A 27,920-nucleotide genomic window follows, 5' to 3' on the forward strand; every position below is an offset into this window, starting at 1 on the left:
TGGAAATCTTTTAAGTAGTAATAATAATAATAATGTTTTGAGGAAATTGAGTGGAACACTGAATTATTCTGATACCTAAGTTCAAACTGTGCAAGGCTAAAGAAGCTGAAAATCAATGCACTTCTAAAGTCATTATAGATCATAAGTGAAATAAGGCTGTATTGCTTTAGCTTAGCTTTTAGTGTGATGTGGTATTATTATAAAATCAGCCTGACTCCGCATTAATTTCACAGTCTTTTTCTCTAAGAAGCCCAAGGGTACATGATGAATGAAACGTAGTGTTTTTATTAGTGCACGGGGTAATGAGCCGTGTACTTGGACCTGCGTTGGCACGGTGACCTGCGTGGTGGCCAGTCTGCCACAAGAAGCAGGAACCAGCATTTATAGATATTCTAGTTCTTTTACAACACTAGAAAAAACAGACTTGGAAAGCTTTATAAGTCTCACAGTAAATGTTCAGAGAAATGTACATTGTCGTGTGTTAAACTCTCTCTGACACATTTCAGAAAGTCACAACTTGCAGAAGTCATGGAGATTTCATAAATCCAAGGCAAATTTTCAAGCTTTATTTTTACATACTGTTGGAATATTCTCAAAGTAATAAAGCATTTGTTTTAATAATTAATAGTTACACTAAACCTATCATATGCTATTTAGTATTTTACATGTGAATAGCATCAATTTATATTTTACATAGTTTTTTAGCTACCCAGAAGGAATTAGATATATTTGTTGATGCACTGAGCTCTTGAAATTTATTTGCTAATTTACTCTTGGTGTGAAGATTTTATTTACTTCTTAGAAGTCAACAATGAAATTTGAAATGCAAATTTCTGATATGTGAATGCCCTCAGTGCAAAGACCATCAGCCAAGGAGAAAGTAGAGAAGAGCAACTTTTTATTTTAGAAAATGCAAACTAGATCTTGCTAATTTCAAACCCTGTGGCTAAAAAAAAAAATTACCCAATTTCCTCCTTTGGTTTCCATTTAAAAATTAATAAATAAATCTTTCTACTTTGGTCAGATTAGCAAGTCAGCACTGTGAATAAAAAGCAGAATAAGATAAAAACCAAAAAGAGTTGTTTATTTTTATGTACTACTGAGAACAGTGTCGTCTTGTGGCAGTTCTCGTAGACTGTGTTGGTTTAACAAGCGTCCAACCCTTTTGTCTTGTTGTTTTTTGTCTTTCCTGCTCCCTGTCCCCTTGTTTCCCACAGGCTGTGCGTTTGTCACATTTTCTACAAGGGCAATGGCACAGAATGCAATCAAAGCCATGCATCAGTCTCAGACCATGGAGGTACTGTATCATCTGCCCTTTCTTTGTTTTCTTTGTGCAAATGATGGGGAATGGTAAAGCAATTCTCTCCTGTGTGGATTGTTCACATGACAATCACAGATTTAAACTTTCACCGTCTTGGTTTTTTTCCTTTATTTCTTCCTCCTCCTCCCCCCATATCTCTTTCTTGCTTTTTCCTCTTTACCCCTCTCCTCTTCCTCCTCCTCCTCCTCCATCCTTTATCCTCTAACCTCTCTGCATTTTCCCCCCTAATGACTTGAAATGCATTTAGTAAAACCTTCCACTTGTTCTCCAGTTATTTTTGAGCCTTTAATTAGAGCAGCACTGGTCATGGGGCATTTTAAGTGAATTGTCATTCTGGATCTAAAGAATTAAATATATTCTCAACAGCAGAGCCTAGTATAGATTAAGACTGATAGCCCCACCCCAAATTGCTGCTTTCCCAATACTGAGCCAAGTTATCTGTAATAAAATCAAATTGTGGTTCTTCATCTCAAGAATATATGAGAGGTTAGTACCTCTCCCACTTAACAGCGAGATGCTAATCATCAAGAGTTCTTTGAAAAAGTAGAATTGCCCCCCCTTACTTAAAAAATATGAGCAGTAACAGAAACATACAAAGGCTCAAATCTGGTTTCCTAATGAGAGATAGTGACTAAAGGGAAAGTCAAATACACTGGTGTGGGTCTATACCTACAAGTGTAGATGATGGCACTATATTTTTAGTCTGTGATTTGGGTCATGGCCTTTCAGAATTTTGCACAAAATCATTCCAAAGTAATATGCCATTACTTACTCTGTATTGTCTCACAGAATCAATTGGGAGTGCATGTGCTGCTGTACTATGTATACTGTATCTTTGTGTATGGGTGATCTCTGAAGGTGGTGGCCTTGTGGTGTTACCTGAAGCTGTGTTGTTCTATTTTGAAAAATATATTTTAATTTTATTTAATGTGCTGAAATTATTGTTTGAGCTTCTTTTTCACCCCCATTTTGTTGGGGTTTTATTTTTTATTTGTTTGTGTTTGTTTTTTGCAATGCTGCATCTCCCAAAGCATGCTGGGAGCTAAGTGATCATTATGCGTCATGTTTTGTGGGCAACTTTCATAGAATCAGGTGGGTGAAAAGGGGGGAAGGAGTGTGCATGCAGTTGTCATTAAGTGTTTTCTGTACTTTTCTGAGTTGTGATATCAGCATTGCAAAGCCTACTGTCTTTCTTGAACAATAATTTTGACTTTGATATTCCTAATATATATTATATAATCACTGTGTTTTCCTTTCAGTGCAATGCATTTTTAAGACAGTCCCACCCCCCACACCTGATGGCAAGCTCAGGTGAAAAAAATGCCATGATAGGAACTAATTAGCAAGATATGAAATATCTATAGGAATCCAGTCTTATACAACATGCAGTCACATATGTGATCATGTTTTAGTTCTCCATTTTCTCTTAAGCCATTCTATTATTACGGATATCCAGCTGCTTTTCAGTTTGGAGGTTAAAATAAAAGTGCCATTAAGAAAAGAAGTGTTTACCTGTATTTTTCTTTCATAATGCATTTTTATTTCCTGTAATCAAAGGATTTACACCCAACCCTGCTCTCCCTTTAGATATATTTTTAATCTAAATTCAAGAAATTTAGCTATCCCTATTCCTACTACAAGCCCAAATGAAGCCACAGAGAAATGCTGTGGAGTCTGGTCTCCTGTGTTACGACAGAAGTGAAGGTAAAAGAACTGGGCATGAACCCAAACCAAGAAACATGAGGCTTCCATAAAAGAAAGAACCTGTTAGGGGGATGAAGTGTACTGGTTGTTAAGCAATTCTTGGTCTTTTTTTTTTAGTATCTTTATTATGAGAAAATCAAATTTGGTATATTTTGAGACATCCACACTTAAAGGAGCCCTCAGATACTTTAATTCAAAAGATTTACATTTAAATAGGTTATATGTTATGCAGTCACATTATAATTATACAAGTATACAACTGAAGGTGTTTGGCTTTGCTTTTGGTTTTTGGTTTTTATTTTTAAAAAACTACATTATTTTATGAATCTAACCTGTATCTTTAATCAAAATGTATTACCTGATTTTAAGTGATGTGAATAGTAAAAGAATAAACAATTTTATACTATATTTCTTCCTACTTCCCCACTTCCCTTCACACCTGTTTTTCTTTCATGATCTAAAAAAAGCCATAAACATTTTTAAAAGCCATTTTTAAAAGCCATAAACATTGATTGGATTTCTTGCTTTTATGTCATGTATTGATATTTAAAGAAGAAACGTAATTACTACTAGAAGGAGATGCTACCAATTGTAATGGAGCACATTTCATGCAACAGTAATGAGCCTTTTTCATTCAAAACTTTCTCTAATTTCCATCTTCTGAGTATTTTGCTCTCATTAAGAAAGTGATAAAACACTGAAATACGGAGCAGATAAAGCAAAACGAAATACTTAATTTTAAGTGGTAGAAATGCTATTTTTTATATAGTTTCTGACATTTTGTACCATGACTCAGCGTACCACAGCTGAAGACATAGACTGGATGGAGTTCAACACCTAAGCAGTTACTCACTTTTCTCACTTTTTTTTTTCTTAACACACCTGATAGTCTATGAACTAAGGGAAAAATAAAAATCTGTTTTCCAAATCAAAATAAATTACCCAAAGGGAATGGAAAAGTTCATTTCAGTGGCAGTATAGTATTTGCAAGGAACAAAAAAAGAGGTCTATTCTGGATTTCAATAAAAGTTTTTATTTAAACACTTGGATAGAATTATTTCTCTTTACATCAGCAAAGTACAGCAGCTTCAGTGGTGACTTGTACAGGGCAGCCACGCTGAGAAGAAAAGACAGGAAAGGTGAGGGGCATTCTGCTGAGTTCTTCTGAAGTGGCAGTTGTTTCAAAGGTGACAGAAGGGAAGATGGTGCCAGAGGTTATTTTCCCTGAAGATTATCTCTACTGCAAAAAGGAATCCATTCAGTTACATGACATTTAACCATTCCTACTCCTTGCCTTTTAAAGGAAATTAAAACTGAAAGCTGCTGCTAGAATTGTGGGATGCAGTCAGTCACTAAAGAAGAACTAAGTGGAATCCTCCTTCTGCCGTTTAATATTTACCTCCTAGGATTAGAAGGCAGAGCATCTTGATTTGCTCTGGAGATTTTGGATAGAACAGTAAGAAAAGAGACCTTTCTGAAAACATGGAGTAGCTAACTTGGTCAATGCCTTTGCTTTCTGAAAATCTGTCCTGCATCCATATTCCTAAAGTGAAACTTGTGTCCTCATTGTTATTGAACAGAAATTATTCCTGAATTTCTGAGCACAATGTGGTTGTACACATCTATAATCCCAGCACTTGGAGGTGAAGGCAGGAAGAGGATTGTGAATTAGAGGCCAGCCTAGACTACATATGCAAGACCCTTATCTTTAAAAAAATCTTTTTTAAAGGAAAGAATAGAGCGAGACATTTTCATTCACACTGCAGTTTCTCACCGTCCCCAATTTTTCCTCTGCTCACTTGTGATAACAGGCACACACACAAAGACAAGGCTATCTTTAAGGGCAAGTGAGCCATGAAGCTTAAAAGTTGAAAGAAGATACGTGAAGAAAACAGGCAATTTGATAAGTAGCCCCTCACCAAACCTCCCCCCTGTAGAAGCCAATGACAGAATCTTAATTTTCCATTGATGGTACCATTCAGAGAAGGAATATCAAACCATTTGTAAACCATTCCAGACCATTTCATGTGCTAACCAAGATCCAGTGCTGACAGTATTATGGAAGGATGCAACCAGGCTGTAACTCCTTCTTCACTTTCCAATGTGTCTGACCACAGGGCTGCTCTTCACCTATCGTGGTGAAGTTTGCTGATACTCAGAAGGACAAGGAACAGAGACGCCTTCAACAGCAACTTGCACAGCAGATGCAACAGCTCAACACTGCCACCTGGGGGAACCTGACAGGGCTGGGCGGACTTACCCCACAGTACCTTGCGGTAAGTTGGTCCTCTGTGAAGGAGAGGAATGAAACTGGCAGATCTAGAAAGCTAAGTACAATGAAGAATTTCCATATATTTTCAGTTTCATGAATTATTCAAATTGGCATTTAGGCAGAAATTTTCATCCAAGTTAAATTGATTAGCATGAGATCATGACTAATTTAACTCTTAGTTGGTAGAGGGTGGGAAAATTACCCCATGCTATCCTTGTAACCAGTGTTTCAAAGCCTGAGTTGGAAATGACATTGCATGCTTGGTAGCTGGTTATGTGAACTGAGAGGTAGTGAGTGCTTCTAAGACTTTACCTTTGGTTCAACTCCTGCTATACCACACTTCTGCCCTCACTGAGTTTAGGCCTTTTTATTCAAGCCTGAGAGAGTGTGCATATATGCCTGTTGGGTCCTAATTCTGTCATTTTACATTTTCACTGTCTCTCTCAGTATTAGATCATCCATTAGCTGTAGTTCATAGCAGAAACTTTGTTGTGCAAGGCAGTCCTCCTTATTCCTTGACAAATGAGATTATATTGCTTGATGAATAAGTGAGGAAAGGGGAGCTCAAAAGGCTATGCCTCAGATGAGACACTGCTACTAATCTCTGGTTTCCGTTTAACAATTTCCACAAACTTCTGCTATTCGATTATGCAAAGACCACCAGTTTAACTGTATATACCTGAATTTTTATCCAAGATCGTCATGCTTACATTTTCATACTTTAAAAGAGTCCAGCTTCCTCCTCCACTGTATGGTACAGCCTGTGCCTTTCAGTATCCTGACACACCTTCTATGCTTACAGACATCCCTAGATCATCAGCAAATTAGTTCTGAACCCAGAAGAGAATTTCACTTATAAAAATGTCTCCTTAGATTTTATGTTCTGAGCACCAAGTTTTTCTTAGATAGCTCTTACTACTGCATTCACATGAAATCTGTTTTCTCTGAAAGGACTCTCAGCCAGTATGTCACTCCTTGCATCTTAGGTGAGCCATGGATTTGGAGCCTGGAATACAAACTACTGGTTATCCATTTGAACAGTTCTTAGATTTCATGACCTTTGGGTGCTTAAATTTTTCTCAACAGGAGTTATTAGTTCTTCAAAATGAAATTTAAAAGTTAATTTAGTCATTGTTAACATGTAATTTGAAGAAAGGGCTATAACAGAAAATGAGAAATTCAACAACTCAAACCACAATAAAGTATTTCTGTATTGAAATAGATCATCTCTTCCTCAGTTTTCTTCTGGGTGTTGGAGAGCACATGTACATTCAACAGAATACCCCCCCAGTATGTTCTCAGCTAGGAGAGATGAGTGAAAATGTCAGACATGTTTCTTGATTTTACTACCAGTAGATTTTAAGTCTCAGTACCACTGTCTGTACTACTGTTCATCTGAGACAGGTTAACAGCCACTGATAGCCCACTGTGCATGGTGCTCTTATGTCATTTTTTAGTTATATACGGTTGTATAGTTTATCCTACTGAATTGACTTATATTTACCCACAGAAGCAATAGTGTTTTACCTTATGTTTCATACAACTGAGTTGGACCAAAGATGGGAAAACTTCAGATCCTTTACCATGTGGCACCCTAATTCTAAATGGCAGGAAAATGTAGTTTTGAAAGTCACTGGGGAAAGTACAGACTTTCATGGGTATATTAATTATAAAGCATAACTCCATTGTACATAGTACTAGGTAATTCTAGATATTCACAATGCATTTTCTGCCAGTGAACATCATCTTAAGAACAATTGGGCTTTTTTTGCCATACATGGCTGAGGCTGTAACTGTATAAGTCAATAAACTTAGATCCACAGTCACTGTAATGCTCACTGTATTGGCCTAAAAGTCAGTGAATCCATATGTGTCTGATGAAAGGTAAAACTGAACTGTGAAGGAAATAACAATAGATGATGGAATGAATCTTGATTGACAGAGATGAGTTACAGAAACTACTAGACTACAGAGAGAGATAATTAGTCACACTATGTTGGTTTCAATAGATTTAACACCTGGTTGTTAAAAAGAGTAAATTGATTGTCTTAAGGCAGCATTGTTAGTGCATTTCCCTCTTGTCTGTGCTTCTTAATAGAGATTAGACATTAATATGGTTTTACAGTCCCAGCTCTGGGGACCTTCTCCATTACCAGACAATGACAACCAATTGTATAAATGTAAAGTAAAGTGAGGAAGTTACTGTGCTCTCATCTCCACATGGTTCTGACTTTGCACCTTATGTTCACTTTCAGCTTCTCCAGCAGGCCACCTCCTCCAGCAACCTGGGTGCATTCAGTGGCATTCAGCAAATGGCTGGTGAGTCATGAATCATGCCTTTCCTTTTGACCATACAGTTGCTAAACTGGGAATTGGTTCAGAGGGCAAAAGAAAGAAGAAAAAGAGCAATTTTTAAAGGAACTAGCTTTATATGACAGGTGAAAGAAAATTAATTCTCTTTCTGCGTGGTTCTCCTAACTCTGCATTTCCTATCCCACCCTTCCTTAGGTGACAGTCATAAGATGAAGGAGTTGTAAATTCCTGCATAGTATACACTTTAGCTGTTTATGGAATTTTTATTGTTGTTTTAGGGGGATTGATTACTGGGAGATTTCTAACATACCCTATGCACAAGGCAGCCAAAATGATTGACATCCCTGTAAAATAAGCAGTCGATGAAAATGGTCTGACCCCTATAAGAAGGAAAGTTAAGATTGCAGGCCTGTGTTTGATAGTTTGGAGTCCCTTGATAATGACAGATAATTAATAGGGTGCCTTTTTTACTTAGTGCCCAGTTGACAAATTGTTCATCAGAAGCTTTTATATAGAAGTAAAATCTTCGTTCTAAAGAAAATCAAAGTGAAACTCTCTTTGAAAAACAGAGACGACTTTTCATAATGAGCTGTGCCAGTAGTTGCTGTAGCACAGTGATTAGCAAAAGGTCAACCCTACTGTGCCTCCTTCCATGCTGGAACCCCACCACAGCACTGGGCCACGGATTCAGAACACAGGTGCCCATTAACCTGCCAGAAGGAACTGCTAGAAAGCTTTTTCCTTGTTTGGTTCCAAAAGGGCAGGAAGAGAAGGCAAGGAATAGAACAGATTTTTGGCATATTAAAATGAAATACTTGTTTTCTTTAATCAGGGACAGATACACCGAGCACCGAAAAGAAACCTTAAGTATATAACAAAAAAGCCAAATGATTTTTCTTTTTTTTTCCCAGTCCTGGGCTTAAGCTCAGGGCCTGAGAACTGTCCTTGGATTTTTCTAAAGGCTAGATCTTTACCACTTGAGCCTCAGCACCACTTCCAGCTTTTTCTAAGTATGTGGTACCAAAGAATCGAACCCGGGTCTTCGTGCATGCTAGGCAAGCACTCTACCACTAGGTCAAACTCCCAGCCTCGCCAAATGATTTTTTATCTGTCACTATAATTTTTTTTCTAATAAGTAACCTTAGTTTTTTGTTTTCTTTTGCCATTTTGTTTTTCCTGTATGTGTTCTGTGATAGTCCTGGCTAATGGTTAACTCCTTATCTAATGATCTACATTGCCCAACAATAAAAATCATGCTGAATGATTCATTGGATTTCACATCTGTTGACACTACTAGTTTGTTCTGCTGCAACACCACTTTTGGATTATTAGCGATATAGACGATTATATACACACATATATCTTGAATGGTAAATAGTTATATCATTGCACTATATGTAAATGTACAGTTCAGGATACTGGCATTGGAGCTAAGAATCATATTGAATGGTTCATTTATTATAAATTCTATAAAGGAAACTGGAGAGAAATTAGTAAGGATATTCGGGGGGTGTTCTGTGTTTTAAATTTAAAAAAAAATCTAACTGTAAGCTCCTGGAATAAATGCTAAGATTCATCACATTTTCAGCTGATAGGAGATTTGTTTTTCTTCTAATAATATAGATTGACCCAGATCCAAAATTCCAAGCTTTCCTCAGAGAAAGCCGCAGGCTTTCTTGCTCCCACCACTGAATAATGCAGAGAGGATTACTTGGTCCTGAGCTACTGCCCAATGTGTCTGCCTGGGTGGACCAAGTACCCTGTCATTTTTCATTAGAACGTATATGTCTTTGCCATGTCAGCCACAGGTGAAAATATTCGCATTTACACGCTCTGTTTGCTCATTTGAAAACTAAGAGTATCTTATAAGGTGCCATGAAACAGATGGCTAACTTAAAGACATTGTATATAAATGCTTTAAGCTTTCCAAAATATTCATTTCTGGAACCTCAACATGTTAAATTCAACATGTTGAGTCTACAAGCCTGTAGAATCAAATGCTGAGCAATCTATTGTCTGCCATCCATTCAAAATGTAGGTATGTAAGGCTGTTTCTGATTTCCATAAAAGTTATTCCTCATTTATATGTGTAGCCATATCTCATATTCTTAAGTATGTGAAACATTGTGATTTGAATTTTTTCTTAATAAAGGAAAGTTAAATAGCCTTCTCTACCCCTACCCCTCTTGTCCAAAAAGTATTGTCCAAAAAGTAGAATTTAACTTTTGTTCTATACATTAATCTGCACAAGTATTACAGAATGAGCTCTGGTAGAGTGGTAACATCCTAAAGGTCTTTCCTGACTTCTCCAAATGTGAGAAGGGTCTCCTCTTCCCTAAAGCCCTTTCCTTCCTCCCTTTAAGTGTGTTTGAATTTACTCTGATTTAATGCCCCAGGCTACACACTGATCCCCAGGAGAGCATGGGCTAGTCTAGTGGCTGATAGCCCAGTCTCTCCTCCTCTAAGAGGTGCTAGTCACTATGTTTGAATGCATGAATGAATAAATTTGTAAACTAATATGCAAATTTATTTTTTGGATGCATTCCTGATAGAACTTAAGTTAAAAGCCCAATTTTTGAATCAGGAAATCTGGCTTTAAAACTAAAAATCACTATCTAAAGTCTCAAATCTTCACAAATGAGTTATTAAAGATTTGGAGATAGTTTGTATAATATAAAATGTGTTACCAAGCACATTGTATATAACAAATACAATAAAAGCCCTATACTAACAGGATAAAAAGAACCTAAATATTTTTTATCCCCAGACCACCTGATACTAAAATGTTTATTGAGTGACTAATACTGTGACATAGTAAGAGTGAACACAGAGAATTCATATAGAATTTTTATGTATTCAAGTAGTCTGTCTTGGAACACTGTCACCAAAAAGTGCAATATTTTGGAAATGAATAATCTTTAACTATTAATATCTATATATAGAGAGAGAGAGTAGGTATGGTAACGGGTCTAAAATTCTAGCTGCCTGGGAAGTAGAGGAAAAAGGATCTCATGTTCAAAGCCAAAGTTAATAAGACATATCTCAGAAACAAAAACTAGAGGGGGAGGGGAAAAGAAATATAGTATTCTATCCTTTAAGAAGATTTGTTTCTAGTTAGAGTCCTAAAATGGCTCATTTATATGAGTAGAACATTTTTGACGTGAAAATAAAATCAGCCCAAAAAAGCAAACAAAAGAAATTTTAAAAGACATTTACTAAGTAGTTACAAGACCTAATGGACCATCAGCTGTATTTTACTCCAGAAAAAAATCTTACCATTTTCAGGCCGGGAGTTTGGCCTAGTGGCTAAAGTGCTTGCCTAGCATGCATGAAGACCCGGGTTCAATTCCTCGGTACCACATACATAGAAAAAAGCCGGAAGTGGTGCTGAGGCTCAAGTGGTAGAGCTCTAGCCTTGAGAAAGTCCAAGGACGGTGCTCAGGCCCTGAGCTCAAGCACAGGACTGGGAAAAAAAAAAATCTTACCATTTTTCCTTTCAAACTGAAATTAATTATAAATGTATTTTGTGATTTCTATGAAAGGGAACCTTTACTAAATAGGGAGTTTTAAAGTACAAAATGGATTTAGGATCAAATTTTTATAAGTTGAGTCCCTTTATGTCTGTTTACTATATCTCCTTGAAGTTGATTGATTTTATTTTCCCCCTTAAAACTTTTTAATAGACTTCTATTTCTAAATTCATCTCTAGTATTTGTTCTGTATATTTTTGAAATTTGAGGAACTCTGAGTTTGACTTTAAGCTAAAAGTCTAAATTTTCCTTAAAGGAAAAAGGAATGAGGGAGAAGTGTCCTTTGATTTTTAATTTCTTTATAATATATAGCATACCTTAGAAGTTCTATCAGCGTGATGAAAAAATAAAGATACTTCACAAGTTTCTGCTTTGTCTAGCTCTTCGTAATAATCGTGTAGCTGATTTTTCACAGAACAAGAACAATAGGAAAAATGGAAGTAAGAAATCACTGAAGTTCTAGGAGACCACAGTACCAGTAAGTGGCGTGTGGATTAGCATGCACAACTTTCAGATATCACAGCCTCTTTAGGAGTTACTATTGGTACTCCATTTTACAGACTGACAAGGCATAGAATAAAAGCACATTAATAAACATGTCCATTTATTAAATGAAGCTATACACTGTGTATGTGTATTACCGGTCCAAAACCTGAACTATCTATTGGTCCACAGAACTTATAAAACATTGTTCTGTGTCCCAGCCAATTTAGGTATAAGCAAAAGTTGCACTGATTCATCTACACAAGTTGGCTGAAATCTGAATGTAGAAAGAGCCCCCAAGCTGCTCAGAGTAAGCAATTTGGAGGTAGTAACAGGCAAATACCTCCATTCTAGAAAACATTTCCATTTTATTAAAAGCAAACCCTGTGTCAGAAGGTTTTTGGTTTTCCTAGAATGAAGAATTACTATTACTCACAGAGATTTAGAGCTAGGAGTGAAGAGAAATTATCTGTTGATGAACTGAAGGAAAGAAACTGCTTCATTTTTATTCTGATTTTCCTTAAAGTTAATCATAATACCCTTCAAATAACAATAAAATTACAGATGTAAATATTTGCTTCAAACAACAAAATGGATTTCTTTTTGTCGGTGTGAAATCCACTCCCTGAGAAGACTGTGTAAGCGTCTCCACAGTGCAGAAGAGGAGGAAGGACGTTTCCCAAACAATGCGTGGGAGGTCTGGGACACTCAGCTGGAGCAGCTCCCAGCATGAAGTGTGCGCCATAGGCCCACAAAGGCCCTGTGTTCTTCCCTGAGTCTCCAGCAGTCCACACCACAGACACTTCCTGTGAATGTGCTAATAGGCCTTATGAGAATGTTCTATAACCACCCATCTGTCACTTTTTAACAGACCTGATTGGCAAGCACTTGTAACAACTGACATCTGTTCTTCCTTATTGATATGCAGATTTATGGTAATTGCCATGAACAATAAGACACAAAATTATCTAAGGTGAACATTAAATTAAATTTTTTGCCCTTCGCCTTAGAGTTTTTTTAATCTTAAGTTTCAAGTAGGCATATTATCTGTTTGGGGTACAATTCGTTTGTTTTGAGAAGGACTTTTTTTTCCAAACACAGAATGAACAGTTGAATCCCTGTATTCCCAACCTTTTCCCCTTGCGCTGTTATCAGAGCATCTCACTGTTTGATTTTTTTAAAACTTCACTGTTCCACAAGTATAGTCTCCTAGATTGTCATCCTTAGTTTGAGGGGGACCCAGCTGGAGCAGAGTGCTTTATGAAGTTAAATGTCATCATTTTTCTTCACAAAAAAGCTATGTGCTAAGCCAGAACTAGCTTCCAGAAGGATGACAGGCGCCTCTCCGTCTGGTGCCCTTTCATGGTGATTATGTAGGAGTAGCCAAGAAAGAGAAAAGGGTTACTGGAGGTGGAAAACAGGGAGGCCTGTGACACAAGCGGAAAAGGTGGACAGGGAGCAACATTCATGTACCCCAAAGGAGAAGGAAAAGGAAAAGAACACAGTAACAGTACAGGAACTCAAAATAGGAATTCCAAGTAAGTAGAATGAGAGCCTACCTGAGGGTGTCCAGTGAAAGCCTCACTGCTGCTTGGCCTAGGGAAGAAAAGGCAGTTTTTAAGGGAAGAGAGAGCTTTCCTCCCACCTGGACAGTAATTGTTCAGTCTTTCGTGGCTGAAGCAGTGCTTTAGAAAGTCTTGGTTAAAATAGACACACTGCTTCCCCTAACTGGTTTTCTATCAGGGCCAGTGCCTCTTCTTGAGATAGCGGTCCCCACTGATGGAGATGGTAAGTGAGATGTTCACACTCTGGGTGAGGGCTCTCTGGCTGTGGAGGCATGTGCCATCACCAGGGTCGTGTGCTGTTGCCTGTGAATGGTCTGCAAATGCTGTGCCTCATCAGATTGCTCATGCGTCTCCTTGTTCTGGGTCTGGTACTGTGATGTCACGAGACACAAGCTATCAGTGACTATTTAGAAGCCCACGTTGGTGCGGGGATATCCTAGCAGAGGGAGGAAAGTCTGTGCAAGCTATCGGGAGACCTCAGCAAAGGGAGGACTCTGGGCCTGCAGGCTTCCTAGCTCCGACCTCTTTTTGAGTCCTCCCTTAGTTTTCACTATACCTCAGAAAGCAGCACTGACAGAGCAGCTCTGGCTCTATGGGCTGCTTCTGTTGTCTGTGTGTGTGTTTCTACATAGGAGATACTTTTTTTTTTTTTTACTTCTCTCATCAGTTCTGAATTTGTGTGTGTGTGTGTGTGTGTGTGTGTGTGTGTGTGTGTGTGTGTGTGTAGTGTCTAAACTTTGAGGAGAGTCACAAAAAAGGTAATGGAGTTTGTAGATAACCACATCGAAAGTGCACATTAAGTGAAAACAGAGCCATCTTCAGAAAGGGGCCTTGGCCAAGACCCTGTGTAGGCTAAATCCAGTTGTGGACACAGCTGCTTCTGGGGCCCTAATGCTTAATAATACCTAGGAAGGGCACAGTTGTGCTGGAGGAGGACCTGCAGGCCTGAGCCTAGAACGATGGCTCTGCCTGTCATTAACTGGTGTTAGGTGCATGGCATAGGATTTAATGTCAGTGCTTAAACCCTCTTCTTAGTGATTTATCATCCAGTTTATATCATTAAAACATTAGAGGGGACAGTAGCACAGATGGATCAGTACAAATGTGCCTCATTCCTTGCAAGAGCACTTAACTAGGATACTATCATGCTCAAGTAAGAAGTGTGTTCTTGTTACTTTTAGGAACTAGTATTCTTTATTGGGCTTAAATGGGTCTGCACTAAAATCCAGCACTTCCTGTGTGTCCTCCATTTCCTCTTTGCTAAAGTATCACTTAAAGACCAATATTCTTAACATCTGCGTTCCATTTGATACCATTTGACCCTTGATCCGAGACATCAAAAGAGATCTTTGTCCCTATTTGCATTTGCTTAATAAAGAAGGGATTCAGGAAAGGTATATTTTTCTTTCAGAAAATTGCAGATTACAAATACTTGTGTCCTGCTTCTAAGGCATCTTTACCTAAGAACTGAGTAGGTATATTTAGCTTTCACTCTAAGCCACTAGGTCTGGATGCTCCTTGAAGGAGATAAGAATATCATTTCAGACAAAATGAAAATATATTGTGCAGCCAAACTATCAGGAGTCTTTTTTTTTTCCTGCCAGTCCTGGGCTTGAGCTCAGGGCCTGAGCACTGTCCTTGGACTTTCTCAAGGCTAGAGCTCTACCACTTGAGCCTCAGAACCACTTCTGGCTTTTTTTTGCTACATATGTGGTACCGAGGAATTGAACCCAGGTCTTCGTGCATGCAAGGCAAGCACTCTACCACTAGGCCAAACTCCCGGCCCTCAGGAGTCTTTTTCTAACTGAAAATATACCCTGATCAGAGACCAGGACAGAGTAGCCCCAGTGACAGCACTGCTGTCATAGAGCTCAGGCATAGTCAATGCCAGCAGCCAGGGATTTACTCAAGTGTATTGCCTGTCCCTTCCATCTACCTTCCCAACACATATGGAAGCAGTTATCAGGCCACTCTGCCTAAAACATATTTGTTCAGTAGATACTTATGAAGTATCTGGATTTGAGGCACGAAAAGACAAAATTAAGCTGGTTAACTCTTTCTATATAGATTTCTTCTATGTAAGGAAAAAAGCACTCTTGCATTCTTTTACTGTGAAGTGACTCGTGGAAAAAAAAAAATCCTCTACTGAGAGAACCTGTAGGTTGAGAAATAGAAGGGAAATGCAGATACTATAGACACCAGGTCTGAGTCTAACCCTGATGACTAATACCTCAGCTGATCCTACCCTCACTTTCTTACAAATTTTCTTTTCTACTTTTTCTTTCTTTTTAGAAGTCAGAAATCCATTCTAGTTAAGAAAGTCCCATTTTAAAAGATGACTTATCTTTAAAATGTGAATATAGATCTTTTTACAAATGAAGCTATATTAAGGAACTGGTATTTCTACTCAATAACAGCAACTAAAATAATAACTAATAATTATTTGGGACTTATATTATGTCAGAGTAATTCTCATTTTTCATCTTGTTTATCTGCACAGCAAGCCTGTGAAGTCAGGTACAATCAGTATGGTCACTCACTAATCAAGAAATGAAGAGAAGCTGAGTACTGGTAGCTCACGCCTGTGATCCTGAGGATTGCAGTATAAAGCTAGCCTGGGCAGAAAAGTCCATGAGACCCTTACCTCCAATTAATCCACAGAAAATTTGAAGTGAGGCTATGGCTCAAATGGTAGGGTGCTAGCAGAAAAGCTCAGGGAAAGTACCCAGGCCCGAGTTAAAGCCCCAGAACAAGGAAAAGAAGGGCAATGGGAAAGGACTGAGTAATTTTCCTGGATTCCAGAAGCTGGAAAAGTGACAGAGACAGGTTTAGAAACTAGATTAGTTCAAGTTGGAAAAGCATTTAACTAATGAATTATAATTTCCTCTGTAATGTCTTATATATATACATCTGTACAGTATAAGAGTTAGAAATCTGCCCTGAAGCTTTTCCTGCAGCTACCTAAGCCCAAATCTCACCAGTTCCTGACAGCTAAGTCATAGAAGCTGCCAGTCCACAAAGCCCTACTGTGACCAGTCAGTACACAGTAACCACTTGACTTTCCTCGTTAGCACTACTGCATGAAAAGGAAACATCAGGAAGGGGATCCTGAGCTAGGGCAGGATGTGAGCTGACTACTGAGGAGCCCAGTCTGAAGTAGAAAATGGCATCTGAAAGACCTGAAGAAGGTATTCTTGGAGAAGACTGCAGGCCCAGCCTCTCATACAAGTCCAAGGCAGCTCTGCACAGCATGCAAGCACTAGCCCAAATGCAGGGATCCAATGGCTTTGTGAGCATACTTTTGTTTGTAAACTTGGAAAGTTGAATATCTTGCTGATAGCACTCTTTTCTTTCCCCCACAGGCATGAATGCTTTACAATTACAGAATCTGGCGACACTGGCTGCTGCTGCAGCTGCCGCCCAGACCTCAGCCACCAGCACCAATGCAAACCCTCTCTCTACCACAAGCAGTGCTCTGGGTGCCCTCACAAGTCCCGGTGAGTAGAGGCTTGCTTTTCCCTGTGTGTGATCAAGAGCACTGTGTGCTTGAGTCTGTACACACCACATTGTGAGGTAAAAGGGTGTGACCTGGTAAGTTACATGGTAAGGATGCATAGAACCAAATCCAATGTGTATTATCTTCCAAGGATAAAATGAGGAAAGTTCTCAGTGAGAGGATCCACCATTATAATGATTTGCACCTGTTTTTGTTGCTTTAAAAAAAAAAAAAAGAAAGAAAGACGTCCATTTGTACTAAGAGGGGTTATCGTCACTTAGTCCTCTTTTTTTGTCCTGTCCTCAGGGAAAAAAAAGATGGAATTTAAGAATTCTTAAACTTTGAAATTCTTAATCATCCAGATGTTGGGAGTTTGTATCAGCTCAATTCTTCATTTGATGTTTAAATCTACAATCTAGCAAGATACGCCTTTGTTTCTGACTATGATAAGATTCTGAACTATGTAATGTGTCTTTTTTCCTCAGAAAATGTTGGCTTATTCAAAAGCAGATGACACTTTTCTTTTCATACATGGTAAATGTGTGGTGGTTGCCCAGATACTATGATTTGTTTCCTTCTAAAAAAAATTGAAAAGTTAGGCTGTGTTACTGGCTGTTCTTTCACTCTGAATTTTCTAGACTTCGGTGGATGATCTAACCCTCTTCTCTGTTACATGAAGAGGGTTTCACTTGAATAGCTTCCTTCTAACTTTAAAAACTCCATGATACTCTCTAAGCAGTGCTCAAATAATTAGCTAAGTAATTATTTAGGGTTTTCTCAGAAAATGGAAATGAAAGCTACAACATACAACAGGCAGTTTTCTCAAGGCTTTTGAATTCAGGAGGTATGAAGGCAGGAACATATAACATTCAAGAAAGTAATAGCTCTTGTATCTTTATAAAAATTTGTGTACGTAAGACATTTCATCAGGAGTATAAATTTGAGGGAGAAACCTAGAAATATTTAGGATAATCTGGTGCATTTATCTTAATGTGCTGAAATCTCTTGGTAATAATAAGTATAGTGACTATTTCTTTAAATGTTTCAAAAGCATATTACTATAATAGGCCTCATTTTTAGAAAATCAGCCTTAAGTCAGCTTTTTCAAAAAAGTTGCATGTTTTATGTGATTCACAAACTTAGGTAAAGCAATCCTTCAATGACCACTTTTGAAAAATAAACATCTTTAAAATGTTCAGTTGCCCCTTTTGAAAAAAAAAATGGTTTTTCTTAAAACCATTAAAATTTGTTCTCTGTATTTTTATCTATTTTATAAATGAAAGAACAAAAGCAGACATAACTGATCAGTGTAGAGGTACAATTAAATATCTTATATCTATTATGCACCTTCTTTAGCATTAGACATTGTTCTGCTGCTAGAAAAATAGCAGTGAACCAGACATACACATACACATATCTTCACTCATGAGTCTTTCAGTCTTTCAAGGCATCCTGGACAATAAACAAATCCAGACGTGTGAAATACAGACATGGTAGCCAAGCCTATTATAAAATAAGATCATACAGAACAGGAAGAAGGTAAAGGAATTGAAGGAAGTAATCCCTCTCTTAAAAGATAGCCTTTGAGTAGAAGCCCGAATGGAAAGAATTGAAGAAAGGCAGGAAGAGTCTTTAGAAGACAGCATTGTAAAGGCAGGGGGCAGTACAGAGCTTGTCAGTCACCGGGAAGGAAGTAGGTGCTGAGTGTAGGAGCACAGGGCAGGAAGGTGCATGTCAGTGGATTCACAGGTTTGCATTAGTCAGCATTTTCATCACTGTGGCTGAATGTCTGACATAAACAACTCATGGAGGTGAAGGACTTAGTCGGCTTACTATATCAGAAGTTTCAGTCCATCGTCATTTAACTCAGTCAATTCAACATGATGTTGACAGAAGCATGTGATAACAGGAGGCTGTTAGCCTCATGACGGATATGAAGTGAAGAAGGGAATCCAGAAAGGGGGTCTAGGGGTAAGGCTACTGGGGGGGTAGCCTCCAGGGACAAACCCCAGTACCCCTAGTGACCTGTTTTCTCCAGGTAGACCCTACTTACTAAAGATTCCAGAAACTCCCAAAAGAGCACCAATCAACAAGGGACCAGACATTCAACGTGTGAGTTTAGAGACAGGAGATTTCAAGTTTACACCATAACATCACTTACAGTTTTATGGTGAAGATCACAAATTAGTTATCTTTTAAAATGTGGGGCATACAACACAGGATGATGGTCTGAGCATTTCTCAGAGGGAATTTTAAACATACTTGACCATTCCAATTATTTCTGTGCCCACAATGAAAGAGAGAATGGGTTTGTAGACTCCTTTTCCTTCCTTTGGTCTAATCACAAACCACCACAGCAGAACATCTTGCTGCCTCCTAAGCAGGTGACATTAGGAGCCTAGCTTCGTTCACTCCATGTCTTACTGCTGCCCGAGGCATCAAAGTGATCTTTCTCTGTTGAGGAATGCTTTCAATAATACCTGACAGTATTTCATTAGAACACTCAAGCATAGCAGTAAAAATTATGTAAATCTACATTTCAGTTCTTTTTCTTTTTTATTTCATTTCAATGTATTTTTCAAGTGAATTAGCATCACTTTATTATTTTTTTATTTTAAGGTATAGAGGGCTTACAGTTATATTCACCAGATAGAAGATGCATTACATCTCACACATTGATAGCCTTTCTCATGTTTTTGTCCCCATTTCCCTCCCCTCATTTTCCCCCTCCAATTTCAAATAAAGGACAACACAAGAGGAAAAAAAACATAGTACATTAAGAACAGCAGTAACTCATAATTAAGCTCTTGTTTCCCTGTCTTGGAGGTCCATTAATTTGGCCTCATCCTATATGACCTTATGTATTTGGGGTTTGAGCTATTATAATCCTCTGCTAGGAGAGTCCTATGTTTGTACTAATTATAACAAATGAAGGAAACCATGGAGCCTATGTTCCTTTGAGTCTGGCATACTTCACTTAATATAATTTTTCCCAAGTCTTTCCATTTCCTTACAAATTGGGCGATATTGTTCTTTCTGATGGCAGCATAGAATTCCATTGTGTATAAATACCACATCTTCATGATCCAATCATCTACTGAGGGGCATCAGGGTTGGTTCCGTATCTTTGCTGTGGTAAACAGTGCTGCAATGAACATCATTGTGCTAGTGGCTTTAGTATGTCCTTGTTTCTGGATGATCGGGTAAATGCCAAGTAGTGGAATTGCTGGGTCATAGGGGTGATCCTTGTTTTAAGTCTTTTGAGGAACCGCCATACTGCTTTCCATAGTTGAGTTACATTTTCTAAATGTAACTTTAAAAATTTGGGGGTTTAAGTGAAAGTTAATGCATTTGTGTAAGTTCCATCTGGGACTTCTATAAATTAACAGGAAATACAGTTATTAGAATTCATGACTCTCCTCCTTACCTTGGCAACTTCCTATGTAATATAAGGAAGACATCACCATGCACCAGTGGCTCACACCTATAATCCTTCCTACTCGGGAGACTGAGATCTGAGCATCACGGTTCAAAGCCAGCCCAGGCACGAAAAGACAGTGAGTCTGTTATTTCCAATTAACCACCAGAAAACCAGAAGTGGTGCTGTGGCTCAAAGTGGTAAAACATTACCCTTGAGCTCAGGTACAGCGGCTAGGCCCTGAGTTCAAGCACCACAACCGACTAAACAAAAAAAAAAAAAGAAGACATCTCCAAAGCCTTTATTTATTCCTTAAAATAAATAATTGGTTGGACTTGATACCATAAACACATCCTGCCATAATGTAAAAGTGAATATAAGAGTCATCCTCTTCTACAACGAGTTTCCTCCATTTTTAAATGTCTCTAAATTCAGACAAATTCATCTAGAAAGGAAAGGGACAGTTTAATCCCCCGAACTATTAATTTTTTTAATAACTGTAAATTTCTCTTTTCAATTTTGCATACCCAAAAAAGTCTCCCTACAGCATTATTATAAATGATTTTAAATAATCTTGGCTTTGAAACATGAACAATTTAGCTTTAATTTTTGTTTTTTTAAAAAAAATCCCCTTAGGCCATAGATTCCTTTGTCTCATGGCCTTGAAATAAAAATTAAAATAGTTTAAATTGCCCATGGTTAGAATAAGTATTTCATGCAATTATCAGATGGTAGTGATTAAAATTAGAAGTTAAATCATGGAAGAATAAAAACCAGGTAAGTGCATATTATGCCTTTTATGAGTTTCTCCTGGTCTTCTCAAGCCTAATCTAATCATGTTTTTTATGTTTTGTTTTGATATAATTTTCCTTTGTTTATTCCAAGTCTTCTATTTCATTAATTCTTGGGTCATTTCTTCTTACCCAGTTTGAAACCTGTTTTTGAGGTTTCTGTGTTTATAGAAAGCAGCAAACTGTAGGTTAGACACTGCAGCTAGGTTGTAAAGATAAGAGCCCTTCCCACCCTTTTCTTGGATGTGTTGTTTTATCTGGTAATTTTGAGAGCTTGGAAGACAGCATGACTGTTAACCATACATGAACCTGTCTTTGGCATTTTTTGTCTAAATCCTTAAATTGCATTTATGTGTTACACTATTTCACTGACGTTACTCTTCTTTTAAGAAAAAGATATTTTAAAATTCTCCAGATGTTTCTGTAAGTACAGACTCATTCAAGTGCACACTTCAGGATACTGGTTAATTTCTTTCAGTAGTCAAAAGCAACTTAAAATGCAGACAGCATTATTCAATGCCTACTGATGCCTCTTCAAAGAGTTTTCCCTTTAAATTCTGGACAGTGTTTTCCCTTAGCTTCAGCTTTTTTTGAAGGCCAAACCCAAGACCAGCAGAAATGTTGAGCCCTCTAGATGATTTGAGATTCACAGAGGTAGAAGGTGTTTGGATGTGATTCAGGCCTTTCCTGCATTCCTCACATGGTAATGAGCTGCTGTCCCTGAGTCCCTAGTTACATTAATATAGTAGGAAACCAAACTACATCTGGAAGTGAAGCTAGACTATAGCTTTTCAGCTCATCAGTGTCTTTGCATCCTACAGTGCAGCTTATATCCCACGAGACATGTGTTCTGTGGAGAGAGGCAATTCATAGGCTGATTAAATCACATTTCTGATCTGTATAGTATTGTTGGACCAGTATATAAAAATGCCATTGGTTATACACTGCCCCTCCAAGTAGTAACATGCTCTGGGGAGTATCACATGGTTCACTATGGGGACAGAGAGTAAGTGCTTTGGGAGAGGCCATCTTCCTAAGGCTACTGCAATGATATCTCAATTTCAGATAGTCCAAGACTAAACATCTCCCTGACCTTTTCTTCCATTGATGGTCTCACTACCAGTCATAGTTTAGTAGTATACCTCAACAGTCTTCATACTTCTGTTAGTACCTAAGAGAAAAAAGAATCAGTGCAAATGTCACCTCCAGTCATAATGCCTTTCATTATAGCCCACTTCCACATACTATCTCCAACTTACTCAACTAGTTCTAACAAACTACCAGGAACTCCTTGAGAGCACTGGAGGTAGTGTGTGGAATGTTAGCAAGAATAGGAGTCCAATAGGCCTCACCCACACTCTTTCATACTGCCAGACCTGCACTAAAAGACTCATAATATTTTCAAGACAGATGTTTGAGCAGAAATCTTACTGGCTTACCATCTATATAGTAAGCGTTCTAAAGCATTAACAGTATGTTGTGTTTGTAATTGCCCTTGCATTTAGAACAGACATACACACAGGCCTACAAAGGTTATTTTATTAATTTAAAAGAAGGGCCAAATGAAACTGTCTCGCATGTAATAACCTTTCATTCTGTCTAGCTCAATGTATACTTCTCTGCAGAGGCACCAAGCTGACAACAATGTGTCAGCCTTACATATATGGTTCTTGAGGAATCCAAACATAGCCACATCTTACATGTGAATAGTCCCTTCTAATAGGTTTCTGAAGAATCAATAACAATACATTTAATTACAGGATTTTACCCCCCCAAAAAATGGCTTCAGAATGTTCTGATATCATGGTATAAACAAGGAAAAGTCTACAGCCTTAAACAAAGATACATCGTTTTCAGAAGAATCACTTACTGTAATGTGGGCCTTTGAAAAATGACAGATGACCCTCAGCAACCTCTTTTATTACGTGTACATCAGCAATTCTGCATAGCTTCTTGCATTCCTCTACTGATTAGATTAAGTGTGATCCCATTTAGCTTTTCAAAGTGTTCAATTTGTATTTCACTTGTAAAATAGAGGACTTGTAATAATCATGACCATTATTATTATTATTGAAGAGTGTATTAGAAAAGCAATAGAATTGCAATACAATGAAAATGGGTCTCATTTAGGGTGAGAATAGTTTTTACTGCAACACAAGTTTCTAGTAAAGTGTAAGCGTAGGGGCTTGAAGTGTTAAGTCCTTCCTTCCCCAGGACACAATTACTGTCCCAAAGGTGGAGGAAGCTTATTGAATTACATTTGACCTCTACTACATAGTTTAGTGGTTTGGGTAGATAAGTTAAAGACCTATTGTTTCAAGAACTATTCACTGAACTAGCTTCGACTAGAAAGAGGCCAACTTTAATCTTTAAATGGGTGGACTACTCAAAAACCCATCTAATGATATTCAGTGGACTTGATGGGCCAGAGAGAAGGATTGGGAAGTTTACCTGTTCCCTGAGACTTTGTGACCTCATCCTGCATTTTAAGTTCTATCATTCCCCCATCAAGAACTTGAAACCTGAAATGCTTTAGGGAATGGGAAGTCAATCATATCTGTTTTTCTGGTATGTCCTCTCTCCCTTGGGCATATGTAGTACAGGTACAGTGGCAGTGTGCTTACTGCTGTCCCATATTTCTCTGAAGCTCTGCCCACCTTTTTATTATTATTATTTTACCAATCCTGGGGCTCAAAGTCAGGGCCTACACACGGTTCTTGGACAATTTTTGCTCAAGGCTAGTGCTCTGCTACTTGAACCACAGTGCCACTTCCATCTTTTTCTGTGTGTGTGGTACCAGGAATCTAGCCCCAGTCTTCGTGCATGCTAGGCAAGCACTCTACCACTAGGCCAAACTCCCAGCCCCACATGTCCATAATGCTTAGAACTGCATACTGAAGCATGTATGAGAAGACAAAGTCTCAAATTTAATAAAAGGAGATAGGGTTAGCAGTGAACAGCAGTGAACATACTTACTGCGCTGGCAGAAGAGAACTATTGTGATTTTGAGGATGTGAGTGGTGGTGAACCCAGGACCTTGCACATGCTAAGCTAGTACCAGTCTACCACTGCGTTTATCCCTCAACCTATTATGACAAGCTTTTTCTTTAATCATACAATCAATCTGTCAAAATGACCAGGTGTATAGCCCTATTTGCCTTTTACAGGACAAACACAAGGAAGGATCATGAACTTGCAACAATTCAATAACTTAGCTTATCTCTTCCTGGTGCCAGATTCTCTTCTAATCCAGTTGGTTCATCTTCTGCTTCTCTCTCCTCTGTTTTTCAGTGGCTGCTTCAACCCCAAACTCCACTGCTGGTGCAGCCATGAATTCTTTGACCTCTCTTGGGACTCTGCAAGGACTGGCTGGAGCCACTGTTGGATTGAATAATATTAATGCACTAGCAGGTACCATAAACAGTGAGTATTTGCTGCTCTGGTGGACAGCCTTCCCCCAAATTCTCCACAGAAAACAATCAGCCAAAAATGGTCCTAAAAGGATATAGAATGGGGAGAACTAAAACTTGGGATGGAGGAGCACATGCTTTACCAGGCAAAGGATGTATACCCCTGTGTGTATTGTCCCACATATGCCCAGCCAATTACTACTACTCAGCATTTCTTTCCAATATACAAGTCCTTATCCATAGTGCCGTGATTAATAGCTTCAAAGGTTTTGGGCATTTGGTTTGGTTTTTGATGTGTTCTACCCTACTTTTAAATAGTATGTTATAGAAAAAATAGTGGACTCAAGAGGCTAAGATCTGAGGATCATGGTTCAGAGCCAGCCCAGGCCCGCAAGTGCACGACACTCTTATTTCCAATTAAATCACCAGAAAACCAAAGAAGTGGCACTGTGGCTCAACGTGGTAGAGCACTAGCCTTGAGCTGAAGATCTCAGGGATAGTGTCCAGGCCTAGAGTTCAAGCCTTCCGACCGACCTAAATAAATAAATAAATAAATAATAGTGGAGTAGAAAGTAGAAAACTTGCATCCAACTCTGACAACCATCAACTACAAGAGCTCAGACAAAGCACTGCTCCCTCCTCTGGGCTTGTCAGTCATGGGGCTTGAACTCTGGACCTGGGCATTGGCCCTGAGTTCTTCAGCTCAAGGCTAGCACTCTACCCCTTGAGCCATAGCTCCACGTCCAATTTTCTAATGATTAGAGATAAGAGTCTCAGGGTCTTTAGTGCCTGGGCTGGCCTTGAACCACAATGCTCATATCTCAGTCTCCTGAGTAGCTAGGATTATAGGCCTGAGCCACCATGCCCAGCCCTCCTCTGAGGTTCTAAATATCCATGAGAAAATTGAAAGTTCTGGATCAGATGATCTTAATTAACGTACCCCTCACAACCTCCACACAACACCTTTAAAATACAAAGATTCTTGACAAGTATTGGGGGAGGGAGGAGAAAATAAGGAAATGAAATGGAGTGGAGAAGAGGCCCTGGCAAGAAGACACATGAGTGTCTCCAAGGTGATAACAGAGCATCAGCTCACTGACTGTCATGGGTGCTTAAAACTTAGCTCTGAAATGCATGGATTCAACCCATGGAAGAACTTTAGGGTCACAAACCCAATCTGTACCTATTTTTATCATTGTAAATGCACTTGGGGAAGTGTCCATGACAAATTTAGACTCATGCTTGGTGTGGGCTCCTGTATGGGTTAATCTGGTATTCGAGCCAGGACTAGGGAGTCCATAACTAAAGAGAGCTTTGGAGTTTTGAGCTCAGTTATGGACTATACAGCCCAGGCAGCCCTAACATATTCTAATTTAAATTTTTATAAAATCTAAGCCCCAGTGGGCTAGGGCATGGCTCAACTGTAGAGAGCCTACCTAGCAAGCATAAGGCTCTGAATTCAAACTCTACTACCACAAAAAATAAGAGCAATGAGTCCTTATCATGCACCCTATTTTAAGCCATGACTCAACAAAAAGTGTATTTTTAAAGGCCAACTGCTTTGATAAGCCCATACAATTTTTTTTGCCAGTCCTGAGCACTATCCTTGGACTTTCTCAAGGCTAGAGCTCTACCACTTGAGCCTCAGCACCACTTCGGGCTTTTTCCTATGTGGTACCGAGGAATCTAACCCGGATCTTCATGCATGCTAGGCAAGCACTCTACCACTAGGCCAAACTCCCGGCCCCAACAATTTAAAATTTTTCAAAGACAAAAAAAAATCCCTAGTAGCAATACCTTAAAAAAAGAACTTAAAACTCATTCAAATCAAAACTAACTCAATAATCCTATCAGGAAATAAATCATATGTGTAAAAATAGAAAATTTCAGATGTCTGGGAAAACCTAACAAAAACTTGGATTGGGTTTGATCTGTCATAAAGAAAAAACAATCTCCCAAATATAATGGCTCTAGATTAACATACCATTTCCTAGTCTGGTAGCCACATGAGTGCCAGACTGTTTTATTCCAGTAAATATTGCCTCTAGAGTTCACATCTTTCAGAGCCACATAGGAGCCTCATGGCCGTCACTAGATTCCTGTTTGTGGTCAGCTCCTCTCTGACCCTGTCCTTCACCTAGGTTGAGGATGTGTGTGCTTGTACACACCCCTTCATGCTGCTTCTCTTGCCCCAGGACCTAGTTCCCCTCAAACAAGGACTTTGATTTGATCACCTGCCTGTCCTTGGTCTGCAGAGTATCAGGCCAGTGGATGGTTGTCCTCCTCAGCACGTGCTCATGGTTGCTGTTTGTGTGTCCTTGTCTGCGTCCTCTCTACCCCACTCTGTCGTGCATCGCTGGGCTTTTCCCATCTTTATTTTGAGGACCCAAGGGGGACTTCATTGAATGGTACAGAAACCATAACTAGTTATTGTGCGGGGTCTTACCCAAATTTTGCTCTGGCAAGGACAACAAGCTTAAATTGTTTGAGTTCAAAGATGTTAAGAAACAATTTCACACAATCCCTGCCACCCAGTATAAATCAAGATATTTTTAAAAATCATGCACAAATAGAAATCACTTCTTTCTTGTTTGGTGTCATTAGTACAGAGCTCTTGTTATAGTCTCAACATTGACTAGGAGCTAATATTTGCTACTTGTCTCAAAGTAGCAAGGGAAAAACCTTCCAGGAATGAAGTATCCTATCAGATCATTCTTTCTCAACAAAGGGTGATACCTTACCAACCAGGTTCTGAAAGTTAACCACACTTTCTATTCTATATATTATTGCTGTTTCCTACCCAGGTCTTTCTCAGGAACTATGATTGATACCATAAGATTTTCTAATAGAACCACCTTTTCTGTGAACAACACAGCTTGCAGGAAAGTAGATAAATGACTCATCTTAACCTGACAGTTCCTTGGTGTCCTTTTCCTTTCCTATTCACTGACAAATGGAGTGACTCAAAAACAGTAAAATCACTCCTAAAGATAAAGCATGAATCAGCAAGATCAGAAGAAGGAACATGAATAATTCAAGGTTTTCACCTGTGGGTTACTTGAGAGTTACCTAGGCATGTTTTGTATATTAATATCTAAGATAAAATGCTTTGCTGTTTATAAGCTCACAAAGAGTATCTATCTAACTTGGTATGTTGTAATGTAAGTTAAGTGTATCCTAAGTTTTCCTTGTTTCAACTGCATTAATTTTTCTAAGTGGCTAACTGCACAGTGCTTAAAATAATAATTGGTTGGATATAACAACCACAAACACCTGATAAAAGTGCTTATGGAACTATTTTATATGATGAAGAAAAAGTAAAAGAAGCTTTAGGTACATTAATATGACTTTTCACTCTTAATTTGCACTGTGAAATCACTGTTTTAATCCATATTCTTAGTCATACTTAGTCATTCCTTAATAACAGGGAAAATATAAATGTGCTACTAATTATACTCATATTCATCTACTCTGAATCTCATACATTTCACACTCACTTGGTAGCTTGAAGCTTCTAATTATAGCCCTGATCTATACAAAGGAAAAAAAATGACTCCAACAAATAGGTTGTATACTAAAGGAAAAAGGCAAGGAGGCAAGGATGGGCTAGGTGTGTT

The 27,920-nt window shown here is 38.5% G+C and overlaps 1 protein-coding gene and 1 long non-coding RNA gene across 13 annotated transcripts in view; one reads left to right on the top strand and one right to left on the bottom strand.

Annotated features, from left to right (window-relative positions):
• The window catches only part of Celf2 (CUGBP Elav-like family member 2), a 672,814-nt gene that overhangs the window by 628,819 nt on the left and 16,075 nt on the right, over positions 1–27,920 (top strand). For 8 of the 12 annotated variants that reach the window (XM_090318888.1, XM_090318882.1, XM_090318877.1 and 5 more), the window contains 5 exons: positions 1,218–1,297; positions 5,143–5,301; positions 7,553–7,616; positions 16,551–16,685; positions 24,185–24,316. In XM_090318888.1, the coding sequence (XP_090175014.1) occupies positions 1,218–1,297; positions 5,143–5,301; positions 7,553–7,616; positions 16,551–16,685; positions 24,185–24,316 (570 nt within the window). The remainder of the gene's footprint in view (positions 1–1,217; positions 1,298–5,142; positions 5,302–7,552; positions 7,617–16,550; positions 16,686–24,184; positions 24,317–27,920) is intronic. The other 4 variants (XM_090318879.1, XM_090318883.1, XM_090318885.1 and 1 more) reach the window with 1 other exon arrangement.
• Positions 21,835–27,920, bottom strand: part of LOC150045913 (uncharacterized) — a 30,331-nt gene continuing 24,245 nt past the window's right edge. The window contains exon 3 of the long non-coding RNA XR_016532695.1: positions 21,835–24,271. This is a non-coding gene — a long non-coding RNA (uncharacterized LOC150045913). The remainder of the gene's footprint in view (positions 24,272–27,920) is intronic.

This window comes from Megascapheus bottae, chromosome 26, assembly GCF_031878675.1.
Source record: "Megascapheus bottae isolate mThoBot1 chromosome 26, mThoBot2.hap1, whole genome shotgun sequence".
Lineage (NCBI taxonomy): Eukaryota > Metazoa > Chordata > Mammalia > Rodentia > Geomyidae > Megascapheus > Megascapheus bottae.